The 16922-nt window shown below is 48.5% G+C and overlaps 1 protein-coding gene across 2 annotated transcripts in view; it reads right to left on the bottom strand.

The window, feature by feature from the left end:
- Positions 1–2361: 2361 nt before the first annotated feature.
- LRFN5 (leucine rich repeat and fibronectin type III domain containing 5) overlaps positions 2362–16922 on the bottom strand; it is an 84256-nt gene continuing 69695 nt past the window's right edge. The window contains exon 4 of one of the 2 annotated variants that reach the window (XM_063147695.1): positions 2362–2633. In XM_063147695.1, coding sequence (XP_063003765.1) covers positions 2539–2633 — 95 coding nt within the window. In that variant the 3' untranslated portion in view covers positions 2362–2538. The remainder of the gene's footprint in view (positions 2634–16922) is intronic. The other variant, XM_063147696.1, reaches the window with a different exon arrangement.

The following is a 16922-nucleotide window of genomic DNA, read 5'->3' as shown; positions in this document are numbered from 1 at the left end:
TCCGGTTGCCCAGGAGACCCTTTCCCTCAGCTGTAGCCAAGGTCCCCTTTTGCCCCTCCCCTGATGGAGGTGCAGAATATGCTGCTCGGCTGCACAGTGACTTCCAGGTGGAGGGGCTGCCCCCAAAGCCCCCAGCTCCTCCAATGGTTTGCGAGCGGTTCCACACATCCCTGCCTTGAGCAGGGGGTTGGACTCGATGGCCTTGTAGGCCCCTTCCAACTCTGCTATTCTGTGATTCTATGACCTGTGGAAGGTGGCTCTTCTTCCCACCCAGCTGTGAGGCCAGGCTGGACTTCTGGCTCATTCCAGGATACTGCAGAAAAGCTTCTGCGGCAAACGGCTGCTGCCTTATTAAGATGCAAAATCCCAATCATCAGCAACTCATTCATAATTCAGTGGAGCTGAAGACGACAAAAGCAATTTGTAGCTGCCATGAGAACCACATGGCCAGAATCCAGATTTTTCTTGCCACTCTGAGCAGGGCGGAAGGGCCCTTGTAGGGAGACCCATAGGGCCCCGGGGTGTGCCTCCTGGGGAAACCTGATCAGGTGGGCAAACATGCTCACATCTGGAATGTCGCATTCCCTCTGGCCTCCCAAGATGCACCTGGGTGACTCTGGAAGCAATAGGTGGGGGGATGCAGATTAGCCGATTACCATCATGCGGGAAGGAGGGAGGGAGGGGGGGAGGGAAGGATTGCCTGAGACTGTGCCGCTCCCTGGCTCATCCGGAGCCCTTTCACCATCTCCAGCCCTCTGCATGGAGAAAGGCTTCGTGTGGCCAGACTGTCAGAAGGCAGGGGGGCTATTTTCAGGCCGGCCAACCCATCCTTCATGGGGCCGTTGGGAGGGACATTCAGCCTGGATTTTATGTGGGTGAGGGGGCTGCTGCCGCCATCTGCCTTAGAAAGTAATTTAAAAGCCCTAAAAGGGGGGACCGGCAAGCCAGGGCCGCTTGCCTTGGCTTGCGAAAGTTTCAAACTGGAGTCACCAGACAAGGGGACCTATCTGGTGTCCATGAGGCCTTAGGCTCCGTGGAAGAGCTCCAGAAAGCGGACGCTGCATGTGGGTGGGGGGTGGGGGTGGGGGGTGGGGGTGCAGGAGCTTTCCAGCTTTGTCCCTGAAGACATTCAGTGGCCACTGGACAGTGCAATTATGCACCCAGAAAAGGATCTAAGCAAGGGAGGAAACACGTCCCAAGAGGTGACCTGCCTAATTCTTAGGAAGACTCCACAGCCTCCTTGGCAGCTTAACAAAGCGAATTCCTGTTGCTGAAACGTGTCATGACCCAGAACAGAACTCACTGGCCAAAATCCAGCACAGACAGGGGCACCCTTAAGCCCATTCGTTCCGTGGGGCTGCTTAAACGTGACTTACCCTGTGCTGGATTGGGACCATGAGTGGGATGCAGCCCATTTTCCAGCAATGAGAAAACGGCTCCTAACCCCATCCCATCCCAATCCATTCCAGATTTGATTTGGGACTGAATTCATCCCTGGCCTAAAAGTCACATGACTGTTAGCCTAATATTCCTGGAAAGCGAGATGACTCGCTTTCCAGGGAGGGGGGGAGGCGCTTGTCCTCATGCCCAGCTTTCCGATCAGGGCATCTGGTTAGCCACCGTGAGGAACAGGATGCCAGGTGAGAGCGGCCCCCTTGGGTCCGATCCATTCTTACGCTCTCAGTTTGAAAATCAGAGCGTATAGTCACGTGACCTTTCAGGAAAGGTCTTGTGATCTTCAGACCTGTCAGAACCGTCATGTGACTAAGTGGTCAAATGAAAAGGGGGCTCAGTTGGAATACGACATCACGTTCTTGGCATGGGGATGAACTTAGGTGGCCACCCACAGTTAATTCTCTCCCGGTCGGGCCCCAGGCACTAGCAGGTCATCGTGGAGCTGGTGCCTTGTGGACACCCCCCAGCCCCACAGCAGCCACTGATCTGAGAGCGGATTCCGCCCGGCAGCCTGCAGGCTGGGTCTAGGTGACCCAACCGTGCAAGCAGGAGAGGGACGCCAGCCTGTTCCAGTTATACATCCCCACCCCCTACCCCAAGCGCTGGTCCTTTATAAACGAATCCATGTGCAAACTCTCATATTAAAACATTTATTTGGAGAGGTGGTGTGACATCAAGGAGCATTGTACAGTCGGAGAACTCAACCTCCGGCCCCAGCACCACCACCACCACCACCACCACCACCACCACCACCACCACCAGCAACAACACATATGAAGAACGGGGGTGGGGGTGGAGGGGGTGGAGGGGTGGCGGCAGGGCTGCGGCCAGCTCAGTCCCCTCGGTACTCTTTGCTATACAAAAAAGAAGAAGAGAAGGCCTGGTTGGCCAGAAAAAGACACTTGCAACGCCCGGGCAGGGTTTGGATGAAGAACGGAAAGGAGGCGGGAGGCGTTGGCGGGGGTCCGCAAAGGAGAGGCGGAAGGCCGTTCCTCCAGCATCTCGCTCGGGTCTGTGGGGTTCTCGATGCCGCCTCAGGCCTCAGGCGTGAGGTTCCTGCTGGTGCAGCAGAATTGTTCCCTATCAGTCCTTGGTGAGCTGAAATCGAATGGACTTTTGTCGCGTGCAAACATGTGTGGCCATGTTTCCAGGAGGCCTCTTCAGGCGACTGCCAGCTTCTGTGTGGTGGAAACAGAAACAGAGAGACCCGTCAGGAGATGGAAGGCCTGATGACAGCGCAGCCCTCCAACCTTGCAAGCCTACAAGCCTGGCCGAGGAGAAGCCCCCTCCGGCCTTCCGCCTGGCTGTCGCGAAAGCAAGGAAGACCAGTCCCAGAGGTGCCTCGTGAGTCTGAAAGGAGGCAGCCAGGCTGGCAGGGGGGGGGGGGAAGGGGGAGGCACACAGCCTCCAGCTCTTCCTCCTCTTCCTCCACCTCCCACCCCAATACGCACAAAAGGTTCAGGGCAGGCACAAGAAAGGGCTTCTTCTGCTGCGGCTGCTTCATACCATTCATTGCTCAGTTATGGAATCTGTTGGCACCAACGGTGCTTAGGCGGCCTTTAAAAGTGGAATGGACCGATCTATGGAAGGGGAGGAGAGGTTCCACTCCCCTTCCCTTGCACACACACACGCACACGCACACACACACACACACACACAGGAGATAAGGCTGTGGAAAGCCCTTGGTCATTCCTACCCCAGGCTTTTAACACTTTTGACCACTATCATCCCTGCAGAGTGCAAACTAAAAGTTCTGGTTCATTGCAGATGCCCCCAGCAGTCACTACAGGCTGCGTTGTCATTGCTGTTAATTTTAAAAAGCTTTAGACTTCGGTTGTGTCAAACATATAATGATGTTGAGTTGCAGTCCCTTGAGGCAGGGAGTCCCATGGTCTGTCTATGAGCAGGGCCCATCTGAGCTCACTTGAGCCCATGCCTGCCACAGACTCACCACGGAGGCCCTTGGTAACATCTCTCTCCCTGTCCCAACACCAGGTAGAAATCAAAATGATAGGGCCTCACCACGGCCCCTGTGGAGGTAGCACCTTGTGCATATTAAGGGGTGTTATGGAAGGTTTGTTTCTCACCTATAGGGTGGGACAAGTTTGGGGTTTCTTATATGCATAGATTTTACTCCTTCTTGGGAGGGGTAATACAGGATAGTCTCAAAGCATCATCACAAGACATGCTGAAAAGTGGTTAGACAGATTATGCCGGTCCCTTCTTCTGGCTCTCCACATCTCCAGCCTCCGTGAACTGATTGTAGATGAAGGAACTTCATCCCTCCAAGCACTGGTGGCCTCTGCAGAGACAGACTTTAAAGTTCTGACTTTATACTGTTAGTTTTACCCTACCCAGTGCCTGTTTACCCTACCCTGTGCCTGTTTGCATCCTCTTCCCCTCCTTATTGTTTTATTATGATTTTATTAGAATGTAAGCCTATGCGGCAGGGTCTTGCTATTTACTGTTTTACTCTGTACAGCACCATGTACATTGATGGTGCTATATAAATAATAATAATAATATAATAATAATGTCCACTTGGGCCCCACCGCTATAGACTTGAGGGCCAGGAGGAGGCTGCCTTGGTCTCCAGGAACTCCAGCTCCCTCCCCAGGCCTCCTGCCCATTTGAGTCCCAAGGTGGAGTGTGTGTATCTTGCGTTGGGCAACCAGGACAGGTGAGGGATGGTCCAGGTGAATGCACAACCCAGCCAACTAACTGCCCACCAGTCTCCCTGGCTGAATTGATGGAGGTGATCTCAGACCTGGAGCTCTCAGGATGATTGAGCAGGGAGTTGGACTTGATGGCCTTATAGGCCCCTTCCAACTCTACTACTCTATGATTCTAGGATCTCAACATCTGGGCTGAGCGCATGGGATCCTTGAGACTTCCATGGCCACTTTGAGAGCCATGTGACAGCTCCAACAAGTCGTTGGCAAGACATGCTCTGCGTCGGGTTGTCTCAACTGAGCAGGAGGAGGGGAATCTCAGAGTTAGGGATCTAACAAGCAGTGGTGGCCACCCACTTGGAAGGCCATAAACGAGGATGTCATATTCATGAAGGATAAGGTCCAGCAATGGCTACTAGCCACGATGGCTACATGCTATCTCCAATATCGGAGGCCATATGCCTCCCAGTTGCTCAGGAGCATGAGTAGAGAGATGCCATTGCACTCATGTCCCACTTGTGAGCTTTCTATGTGCTGGCAACTAAGGGATCAGAATTCTGGACTAGATAGGGTCGAGATCTACACCAAGCAGGAAAGAACACTTTGGAAGCGGTCCAAAAACGGTCTATGGAACATGTCTTGGGCCCCAACAGTTGTCAATAATAGTATAGGTCCTGCCAGGCTTTAGGTCTAATCCAGTACGGCTCTCCTCATGTTCTCATGAGCAGTTGCAGGTCAGCTCCAGGCACTCTTGGATGAAACTGTTTTTCTAGATGTGCCTCCCAAGAGAACTACCCATTGGGGACACACTTGTGAGCTCCCTACACAGTTGCCAAAACAATTACAGGCAGGGAATTGTAACGTTAGAATGGGGAAAGGCCGGGGGGAAATGGTGGACTTGGAAGTGAGGCATTTAGATCTTACCAAGCATCTGATTCAGATATCATGTTAAACTATACTTGAGCACCATGTGAACAAGCCCAATTTAAACCCAGGACTCTCGCGCTGCAACTTTTCCGCCCCTCTTCCAGCACAGCTGCAAAAGGGAGTTTAGAAGCACCAGCTTCCTGTTTTAAACCAACCAAAGTTTATCTTTGCATCTGAAAAGGGCAAATGATGGTTAGTTTAAATGACTGTTTGTTGAAACAAACCAAATTCAAACTGGTTTCTGATCCTGGCTTATTTCAACAAACAGAATCCATCCCCCACCCACATATTCAGTACTTGCAAATGGAAGTGACGTTTTTCCTCAACCCTCTCAAATAGTTTATGTCTAGCAGATGGACCCAGGTTTGTACTGGTTGGAATTGCCTTTCGGTTGATACAGAGAAGACTTGAAGTAAACTTACATGCTGAGAGTTAGACCCATTGTGCCTGCCCTGTGTGAGTGATGACATGCCTGCTGGCACCCCCAGGCACGGCCCCTGCCAGGGTCCACCCCATAGCCCCCTGGCAGGAGGGGTCTGTCTACTTCAGCCCCCTTAGATGCAGCCTCCCTACAGCAGAAGGGAGGAGGCAGGCCTGCCACTCAGACTATTCATCTTCCCTGGCTTCAAACTGCCCTTGTTCTTTTTTCATATTTTATTTATTCTTTTTCAATATTTGGAGCTGCTTTTTTTAAAAAATGTAAAAACAACCATGAATGCTGTCTGGCTAAATTTGCTCGCAGGAATCATGATGTGACATTTGGTTGAAATCGATCAAATGGTACTGAAGCCTCTTTAAAAATTACTGTGTCCAAGCAGAGGTGCAACAAGTCCTGAATGTTTCGTACCAAAGACATGTTCAGTTTTCGAACCGCCCAGGGAGCTTCAGATATTGGGCGGTATAAAAATGCAATAAATAAATAATCCATCAAGGACATACCGATAAACACTAACTTTACCTATATATAGTATCCAGGCCTGCCCAGATTAATTTAATTAGAACATCCAATGACAGTGGATGCAACTCAGGCCTCCACATGGTGAGGTTGGGGGCGGGGCAGGGGGAGTGACGCTCCCTTTCTTCCTGGAATTGTGAGCTAAATGGTGAGTCTGGTTTTAATGGAAACGGAGATGAAGTGAAAAAAGTTGCCTGTGTAGCTGTATTTATATTTCTTTTCAGCCAAGTTCACTTTTTGTTTACTAACTGCTATTCATTTTATTTTTTATTTTATTTTATTTATTTTATTACATTTATATACCGCCCCACAGCCGAAGCTCTCTGGGCGGTTTACAACAATTTTATAGTGCTTGCCTGTATAAAGACAGGTTGCTTACCTGTAACTGTAGTTCTTCGAGTGGTCATCTGTGCATTCACACACATGGGCTCTGCGCCTGCGTAGAGCATCTTCGGGAAACTTCTATAGCTAGAGGCGTTTTAGGCGGGAAGCCTCCCCCACCCTCAACTGCGCATGTCCCAACGGTTCCCGTCTTCCCCTCAGTCTCATGAGAGCACCATAGCAATCTCACCACTTCAGGGGTCCATCTCTAGAATTTTAAATTGGTTTAAATCGGGGTTGAGGGCTTTTAATGGTTTGAGGGTGAGGGTTTTAATGGAATTGTCTTAATGTGGGTTGAGGGTTTTAATGGCATTGTCTTATATGTTATTGTAAAGCGCCTCGATGCCAGAAATGGTGAGGCGGCGCTATAAAAATGCTTTAAATAAATAAATAAAATAGAAACACAGAAAAAACTCGGACACCAGAGAGGGGACGGGGGGGGAGGGGTTGTGCGAATGCACAGGTGACCACTTGAAGAACTGCGGTTACAGGTAAGCAACCTGCCTTTCTCCTTCGTGGTCTCTGTGCTTCACACACACGGGCGATTAACAAGCTTACTTACCGGAGGTGGGTAGGTGTCTAAGTCAAGATAGATGACAGTAGGGATCTCCCGAATGCTGCATCCGACCTGGCCCTCACATCCAGTCAATAATGACGAATGAAAGTAGATGGGTTAGACCAAGTCGCAGCCTTACATATATCAGGAAACGCAATGCCTTTTTCGAAAGCAATTGAGGTCGAGAGCGCCGTGGTGGAGTGTGCCCTTACGGGTTTCGAGAGTTGCAGGCCGGCAAGCTGATAAGCCAATTGGATTGTGTTAACCACCCATGCTGAGAAACGCTGTGAAGAAACGGGCATTCCTCTGTGTTTTCCTCCATAGCAAATAAAAAGTCTTTGCGAAATGTCTCAGTTCTTGTCTGATAAAATGCTAGTGCTCTTCTAACATCCAAAGCATGGAGAGTAGTCTCCCGTGGTGTGCATGGCGACGGAAAAAAGGCAGGTAAGACTATGTCTTGATTCATGTGATACTCTGTAACAACTTTAGGTAAGAATGTCAGATCTGGTCTTAAAACCACCTTTTCTTTATGGAAAACAAGGTACAGTGTATCCACTCTAAGCGCACATAGATCACTTGCTTGCCTGGCTGACGTTATGGCTACCAAAAATGCTACTTTCCAAGTCAGAAGATGTCGCCATAGGTTCAAAGGGTTTGCCTGAGAGAGCTTTTAATACAACTGATAAGCTCCAGGTAGGTATAACAGGACGAATGGTCGTCGCTACATTTTTTAAGCCTTTTTAAAACTTTTTGAGTAACGGATGTGAAAAAAGAGAAACACCTTCAAACTTTGGTAAAACTGATGAGAGTGCTGCTACGTAGACTCTAATTGAAGTAACTTTAAGCCATTTAACCAAAAGGGACTGTAAAAATATTAAAACCTGAACGAACATTTTGAAAGGGTCAAAGTTCATTTGTGTTGCAAATGTGCTGAAAGCACCCCATTTTCTAGAGCAGGGGGTTAGACTCGATGGCCTTGTAGGCCCCTTCCAACTCTGCTATTCTATGATTCTATTATTCTTCTGTACGATATTCTAGTGGATGGTTTTCAAGCAGCCTCTAATATTTCTCTTATGGGCGAAGGAATAGAAGAATAGAGGCTGTGTCTACAGTTCTATTTGCCATGCCGTCATCCTCAGCATCCTCACATCGGGGTGCTGGACTTGACCTTTCTGTTGAGTTAATAAGTCTGGAACCAATGGTAGCTTCCTGTAAATATGATGGCACATTCGTAAGAGTGGGGCAAACCAAGTCTGTCTGGGCCACCACGGAGTTAGGAGGATACAATTCGACTTGTCCCTCTCTATTTTGGCTATCACCTTGGTCAACAATGAGAATGGAGGGAAAATGTAAAGTTGGTCGCCCAACCATGTTAGAAGGAAAGCATCTCCTCGAGAACCTCATCCCCTTCCTGCCCTGCTTGAATAATTGTGGCATATTCTGTTCTGCCTTGTCACAAACAGATCCATTATGGGGAAACTCCATTGATGAAAAAGATTGGTTATTATGTTGTTGTTTATCTCCCATTCATGAGATGCTGTGGACAATCAACTTAGCCTGTCCGCTAACTTGTTCTTCATTCCTTGGAGGTAGACTGCTGCTATTTTTATATCTCGGTCGACACACCACATCAAGATTTCTAGCATTAAATAGAGGAGCGGGAGTGATCTTGTTCCCCCTTGTTTGTTTAAATACGCTATGACAGTAGTGTTGTCCGAGGTGATTTGTATAACATGTCCTTTCAATTGCTATTCGAAAGCGTTGAGTGCTTTTTGGACCGCTCTGAGCTCTAAAAGATTGATATGCTCTCTCTGCTCGGTACAGTCCCATAACCCATGCGCCATCAGGTTTCCACAATAGGCACCCCATCCTGAGAGTGATGCATCCATCGTCACGATCCCGGTAGGAGCTGGATGGTTGAACGGCATTCCCTTGTCTAGATTCCCTATGACCATCCACCATACGAGGGAGTTCTTTACCTGCAAGGGTATTCTCATTCTTGTTTCTGGGATCAAGGGTAACATCGAAATTCCGAATGAACCATATTTGTAGGACACGCATTCTGAGTCGAGCCTGGTTGACTACTGCTGTTGTCCCTGCCATGAGACCTAACAAACACTGGATTCGAAAGGCAGAGATTTCCCTTCGATCCCGCATTTGTGTTGCTGCCTGAATTAGGACGTGGCAGCGATCCTCTGGAAGAAACGCTCGTGCCTTCACAGAATCTAACCTTGCTCCTATAAATTCTATTTCTTGCTCTGGGTACAATTTGGATTTCTTCTCGTTGAGATATAGGCCTAACCTCTTTAGGAGGGAACAGGTTATCTCCAATGATCTCTGGAGTTTGTCCTCTGTGGGAGCCACTATCAGTCAATTGTCTAGGTAAGGATAGATTTCCACCCCTTGTAGATGCAAAAAGGCACATACTACTGCTACGCACTTTGTGAATACCTTCGGTGCTGTCGAGAGTCTGAAGGGGAGGACACATAATTGTTATGCTGCTTGACCTATGACGAATCGGAGATATTAGCGACGATGATATTTGGCAATGGCCACATGAAAATAAGCGTCCCGGAGATCTATTGAAGCAAACCAGCTTCCTTTGGAAATGAGGGGCATGATCATGTTCAATGACACCACCCTGAATTTTCTTGGAGTGATATAACTGTTTAGATCTCTGAAATCTAGAATCAGTCTCAGCCCCCCATCCTTCTTTGGTACCATGAAATACCTCGAGAAGAATCCGTTTCGGAGATGTATCGGAGCTATTGGCTCTACAGCTCCCTTCTGCAGAAGTACCTCGATCTCCTGGAGTAACACTGAAGAGGGGGAAGTAAATTTCACGGTACCAATAGGAGGGAGGGTGTCGAACTTGATCCTGTACCCGCTTTTGATAATGGATAGGACCCAATTGTCTGATGTAATTTGAACCCATAGATGGACAAAATGTGACAGTCTTTCGCCAAACAAAATTATTTTGTTCGGGGGGGGGACCTTAATTGTGGAGAGTCAAAGATGCTGTCTTGCCCCCCCCCCCCGGTCATCCCTTCCACCATCCCCTCTGAATCTAGAAGGTTGGTATTGCTTTCGATAGGCGTTTTTGTTTGTTATTTCCCACAAATTGTTGATGTGTCTGACTGGTTACAGTACCAGCGCTGTTGCCTTTGCTGATAATTTTGTTGCTGTTGTTGAGGAAACCCCATGCGCCGTGTGGTAATTCTGGCTTTCTATATAGAATCAAGAGATTCATCTGTTTTTGTATTAAAAAGGCCTTGCCCATCAAATGGCAAGTCCTCAATTCTTATTCTCGTTTCTTGAGGCAGGCCTGCCGATCTTAGCCATGCATGTCGACGAAGTGCGATAGAAGCTGCTAAAACTTTTGAATCACAATCCACTTGTGCCGACTTGTATGTATTTGTTGTCTTGAGAGTTTTAGAGCCTCAGTATGGAAGACTCTTGCCAGCTGCTTCTTGTCCTCCAGGAGATGGTCAAACAATTTCCTGATTTTATCCCACAGGAGGAGTTGATAGCCAGACATGGCCACCTGGTAACTTTCTACTTTTATTCCAAGAGAAGCAGAGGAATATACACACCTTCCCAAAAGGTCTAAACGGTGTCCCTCCTTATCTACAGGAGAGGCATGCTGACACCTTGATTTCCCTAATGCCGCTTCCACGACTACCGAATTCGGTGCGGGGTGATGGAAAAGAAATTCAGCTTCATCTTGTTGCACTCTATAAAGTCCTTCTAGCCTCTTAGATGTTGGAGGCATCGACGATGGGCTTTTCCAGGATTGTTTAATTACTGACAGTAAAGCTGGAAGTATAGGAATAGTCACTGGACAGTACGATTCTGTTGATATAGCATCGAAGACTGGGTCTTGGACATCAGGAGTTGACTGTTGTGTAGATAAGCCTAATGATTGTGCCATATGAAGGATTTGATCATTGCATTGACGTAAGTCCTCAGATGGTGACACTGTTTCATTTGATGCTACTACTGGCTCGGGGGATGAAATTGAAGGCTGATATGATGACGGAGAGGAAAAATCTGAAAGATACGCTTCTGACATAGGAGAATCTGCTGGTTGATTTTGTGCCTCTGTTTCAATTGGTTGAATCACCTGTGCCGCCTTGTCTGATATTCGTGGTGTTGATCTCGGTATCGGCTGTGGCACAGCCAACTGTTGTAATATCGCAGTTTGTGATCTCATTTCTACTTCCCGTCAGTGGATGGGTAATCATGTGGGACGGAGGACCTCGGGAACATGGGGTTGGAACTCTAAATTGTTCATCTTGCACTGGAGGTCTCGATACCATAGCCAATCTGGCCTGATCTTGGTTGTCATGCTGAAAATAGGCTTGCCTCTGATAGTCTCTCTGGGAGCAGTGCCTACTCCACTCACAGCGGTGGTATGGGGAGAAAGGATGGCCATAGTCAGAATATCTTTCCCAGCTATGCAGGGAACCTGATCGCTCCCTATATTGATAATAATGTGATCCATAGCCTCTATTTGTCGATATAGAACATATTGACTCTGGAGAATCTCTCCTTCTCTCTTGGTATTCCTCTCGATGAGGGAAATGTGATGGCACAGGAGGTTGGAAAGGAGACGGATCTCTAATTTTCCCTTCTGACAGCAACATAGGCAGAGGTTGGTCTGATCTATTAGTTAGTGATCTAATTGAGGATGTCATTAAGGGTGGTAACGGTGGCATGGGCGTCGGTATCAATTGGCCTCTATGCCGATCCATTTGTTGTTGTCGAGATTGTTTCGGTTTCGGTTCCGATGGGCGTCGGCACAGATATTCCCACATCGGCCGATATAAGCATCAAGCTCCGAATAGGAGATCTAGATTGCCTGAGCAGCTCCCTAGGAGGCACAGTGTCTACGGTCATATTTTCCGACCTTTTTGACACCTTCAACTTTTTCTTTTTAGGCTCATTCTTAGATTCCTTTTTCGGGGGGGGGGGAATTGCGACTGTACAAGATAACGAACGTCCTGGTGTAAGTGGTAACTCTGGGGTATTTACAATCTGCGGAGGAGAAGTTTCTCCCATTTCGGACACAGTAGCTGCCGCTTGCGATGTTCCTGAGTTGGTAGCCATCTGGGGTTGTTTAGTTCCCACTGCTTTGAGGGCTTTATGCCACAAAATGGCTTTTAACCTGTCTGGGCGGTGTCTCCTTGTCTGCCTCAAAAAGGCTTGGCAATATGAACAAGTCTGGACTACGTGTCCTTCTCCCAGACAGAGCAAACACAAACTGTGTCCGTCAGATGGTGGCAACTTACTGCCACAGATCAAACATTTTCTAAATGGCGCCCAGAGGGGCCATATGCCCTGACGGGTGATCAAAGATCATGAGAGAGATACAAACAAATGCAAACTGTAAAGACAGAAAGAACAACTAAAGAAAATACACAAAGAAGAAAGAATAAAACGAGAAGATAATAGAAGAAATGCTTCCAATAACTTGAATAATTTCCCGCTAAAGCTTCCCTAACGATGCGACCACAATGGCGGTCGAAAGAGACTGAGGGGGAGGTGGGAACCGTTGGGACATGCGCAGTTGAGGGTGGGGGAGGGTTCCCGCCTAAAACGCCTCTAGCTATAGAAGTTTCTGGAAGATGCTCTACGCAGGTGCAGAGCCCATGTGTGTGAAGCACAGAGACCACAAAGAACTCAGCAATGCCACATATGTAGTCTATTGCAATCATAGAATCATAGAATAGCAGAGTTGGAAGGGGCCTACAAGGCCATCGAGTCCAACCCCCTGCTCAATGCAGGAATCCACCCTAAAGCATCCCTGACAGATGGTTGTCCAGCTACATTTAGCAGTCTATTCCCTTTTTAGATCCCTACAAACAAATTAAAATTTAGAGACTTTCTTTGTACACTATGTTGGCTGCTCTTCCATTGGGTGGTAAAATAAACCAATTGTGAGGTGAACTTACACGGGAACGTGCAACTTAAAACTGTCCATGAGAAAAGCATTCCTGTCTGCAAGCCCAGACTGGCAACTTCCAGTGACTTGTCCCTGTGGTCTGTTCGTAGCCATTGTAAAGCAGGGTTTAACTGGAAACTGTATTCGTTAGAAATCAAATGGAGAATCTGGAGGAATAATTGGAATTTCAGGGACGAATACAGTTTCACCTGCAGCACACCCAGTTAAAACAGTGGCTTCAGTGACATGGGACTTTAGGCTCTTTACCTGAAGGCACATCCCATTGTACAAATTGCGCTGGGGGGGACTTAAATTGTGCAGAAGCATTATCAGTGTTCCCACCTTTAAATGTCATTTGTGTGAGGCAAACCAGGTGGCTTCTTTGAGTTTAGAAACTCTACACGACACTGGATGGTTCGTCCACATTCAGTACCACATCTATAGAGTAATAAATTCTTGTATCAATGTTGAATCTATCCAGGAGGAACATTGCAGCCATATCATTTTTAAAAAACTAAATTAGCTTTTTCACATAACCACGACATGGGTCTTGTTGCCAATTGTTCAATTCTAGGGTAAACAATGGACACTAACTCTTCAATGGAGTTTACTAAAATACCCAAATTTTCAGTGATCATAATTTTTCCCCTTTGTTACTATTAAAGTTCCCATTGCTGGTGTGTTTTTGAAAGTTTTGATTGGCTGCCATTTTGTTTCAAGATCATAGAATCATGGACACAATTTTTTGTATGGTTTAAATTTGCTCACTGCAGGGCTGAATTGTCATGCCAAGTTGGGTTGAAATCAATCAAATGGTATTGGAATGGGAAATCTTTAAAAAAAATTGATTGGCCGCCATTTTGTTTCAAGATGGATGAAATTTTCACCTTTCCAGATAGAGGTAGAACAAATCCTAAAAGGATGTATGGTTTTCCAGTCCATCAAGGATATACAAACAAACACTTTTATTTATATAGATAAAGTGTGCCATATTTATGTTTGATCTCACAAATATATTGACTTAATGGTTCTTTATTTACATAGAAAAGAAGCCTTTAACTTCTTAAGTTTATTGGGGCGAGGGCATTGTATCTGTTCTAATAGACTGTAGGTATAAGTTTAACATACTTGTATTCAGCTTTAATTTGAACCAGGCTATTCAAAACAACAACACCTATTTTAAAAATCTGATTTTAATTTAATAAGTATATCCATTAATATATATTCCACTCTGACCTTAGCATCTGAACTGACCTCAGGATGAAGTCCTATGGATGCTTGCCTGTAAGGAAGCCTCATTGAACTAAGTGGGACTTACTTTTGAGAAGGGTCATGAGTGCATGTAGGGTTACAGCCTAAAACTGTGAGATGCCGTAGCCACCCCTGGCCAATGAGTAAAGGAGCCGCAGTAGCCCAAGGAGGGATCTACACGACTGCTTTAAAGCGCTTTATAACAGTTTTGACAACTGTTGGGGCCCAGGACACACTGCATAGACAGGTTTCAAAATGTTTTCAAAGCACTTTAAAGTGCTTTAAAAGCAGTAGTGTAGATCCCCCCCCCCCAAGTCTTTGTAGCAGAATAGCCTGAACAGCAGGATGGAAAGAATTATACCTGCTTTGCAAACTTCACAACTGCCTAGACTGTAAACCATCCAGACAGGGACCTAGTTTTTATTAGGAAAAGTGACTGGTAAATATTAATAAAAATATATTGCTACTCTGGCCCATTGCTGCTCCTTTCATTGTCAGAAAGGTCACGGGAGCGAGGAAAACCATAGATCAGAATTTCGCACAAGAGAAGGACAGTGTACAGAGGTGCCCGTCGAAAGGAGTACTCCTGACCGGAACGCCTGTGCATAACTCAGGGAGGCCAAACCTTCGCCCGTGCCTGCTGCCCTACCTCACTTATCTTTGGTTATGGCTTCAGAGCACGGCGTCGCCCCTTGCCCCAGAGCCCCACAGCTCCAACACTTTGTGGCCATCTGCAGTTCCACTTAAATGGGAGTCTAGGCAAGAAGCCTGAAGCCGAGAGAGAGAGAGAGAGAGAGAGAGAGAGAGAGAGAGAGAGAGAGAGAGAGAGAGAATATGCAGAACAGGGATGGGTGAGGGCTCTGCTAAGCTGCACTCGGCCGGCGTCTGCCATTCAAACTCGGCACTGTGGGGAGAGAGAAAGCTGTGAGGGGTTTGCAAGCAAGGTGAGTGGGGCTGTGGGCAAAGTGGCACCCAGCCACAGGGAGGCCCAGAGACAGCTCAGACCAGGCCTCGTTTCTCTATCCAGACCTCCACCAGGATAGGCAGGGCGAAGGGACACGCTTGAGGAACCCCTGAAAACAGACTCAGAGGAAGGTCAACACAGCCCCAGGGGCCTCAAGGTAGCAGCAAACCACTGGCAGGGAAAGAGAGGAAGCCACTCGCCCCACTCGTCGCTCTGCCAGGCATGTTGGGTGGGCCGATGGCGCATAACGGGCTGCCCTGTGCCGTGGCGGCCCTGTCTTGAGGTGAGCCTTGAGTGAAGGCACTGTGGGGGCTGCCACCGCCGCCCAGTTATTCCTCACATTCCAGAGAGGGTGCCCACATGCAGAAAGGGGCAGAGCTTGAGGGGATGCCCACAGGGGCTGCTGGTCCAAACCTCCCCCTGCCTGGCCACCTGCTGAACTCCCTCTTCTGCCCTGCTGGGCAAGGCCTTCTGTCATGTCGGGGTGCCCCAAGCAGGACATTTCACTGGTGCAAGCAACTGCTTAGAGGGCCCGACCCAACTCAGAACCGGCCCGTCTGCTAGGACAAGAGCCTCAGGGCCAATCCGGTCCACTTCTGAAGAGGAACACAGTAGGGCAGGGGCGAGACATGACTCCTCCACTTTGCAACTGGATCCACCAAAAAGTGAGCGGCTTATGCAGAACGTGGGGCTGCAGCGACGGGCTGGGATCCAGGCTCGCATCCTCAAGGGGAGAGAACGGAGGACCCCCTGGACACAGCAAGAGGTTGGTCTGGCACAGGAATCAGCAGAACACCCAAGTGCTTTGGACGGGGGGAGGGGCAGGGGAGTGGAACGACCACATTGTAGCATACACTGAATCAGAGCCTGGAGGAGCCCAATCCACAGAAACTGCCCGTACCATTTAAAACAGCAGTGAAAACGAGAAGGCAAAGGAGAAGGTTCCAGCCAAGAGAACCTTCCATCCAGTCCTTTCCTCGAGAAAAGCTACCACGGGAACATGGTCTCAGCAACTGGTGAGCGAAGCAAAAGGGCAGGAACACAGCCGGGGCCCGACCAGGTTTTCCCACCTTAAGCCAAACATCCAAGTGCCGCCTCCCACAGGGGATGGAAGCTCATCTGGAACAGCGCACAGCGTGGACACAGCAACGTGGTCTTCTGCCCCTGGGAGCCAGGACTTTGCCTGACTTCATCGCAAGGCCAGGCCTAAAATGCATTATCAAGCCAGGCAATTATGGGCTGCAAATTCAAGGTGTGAATTCCTGTGCTGAGATACTCCACGGCCTGACGCCCCAGGCAGCAGACTGAACCTGCCTGGCCCAGTTGGCTAACAGGAGCCTCACGTGGCATGGGGCCAGGGGGCAGGGCTCTCTGACAAGGCGTACGCACCTCTGCGAAAGCGGCCCTGGGCCCAAGCGGAGCCCCAAGCACGGTGGCAACTACCCTAGTCAAGCAAAGAGGGAGGGAGAAGCCCATGTGGCCACCTGGACTCCTCTTCGGAGGTCTTTTGCCAGCTGGGAAGGAGGAGGCGGGTCTTGGAAGCCAGGGAATCAGTAGACGTGAGCGGCCTGCCCCCACCCCCACCCCCGCCATCCCATCACGGCCCACCTCTTGCTCCACCCGCCCACCAACAGCGTTGAGAACTTCTGGCACGAACTTTGTGATGGACGCATGCCTCCTTCAGCACAGTTTTGCGTTTTAGGTTGTGTACCTTTTCCCTCACAAGTGAACTATGTGCAGAAGCAATTAGGGCACATCAGTTCTACACACAACAACAACAACAACAACAACAACAAACCCTGGATCGACTGTGCAGT

This window comes from Elgaria multicarinata, chromosome 2, assembly GCF_023053635.1.
Source record: "Elgaria multicarinata webbii isolate HBS135686 ecotype San Diego chromosome 2, rElgMul1.1.pri, whole genome shotgun sequence".
Classification (NCBI taxonomy): Eukaryota; Metazoa; Chordata; class Lepidosauria; order Squamata; family Anguidae; genus Elgaria; species Elgaria multicarinata.
This window is presented reverse-complemented; position numbering and strand designations above follow the sequence as displayed.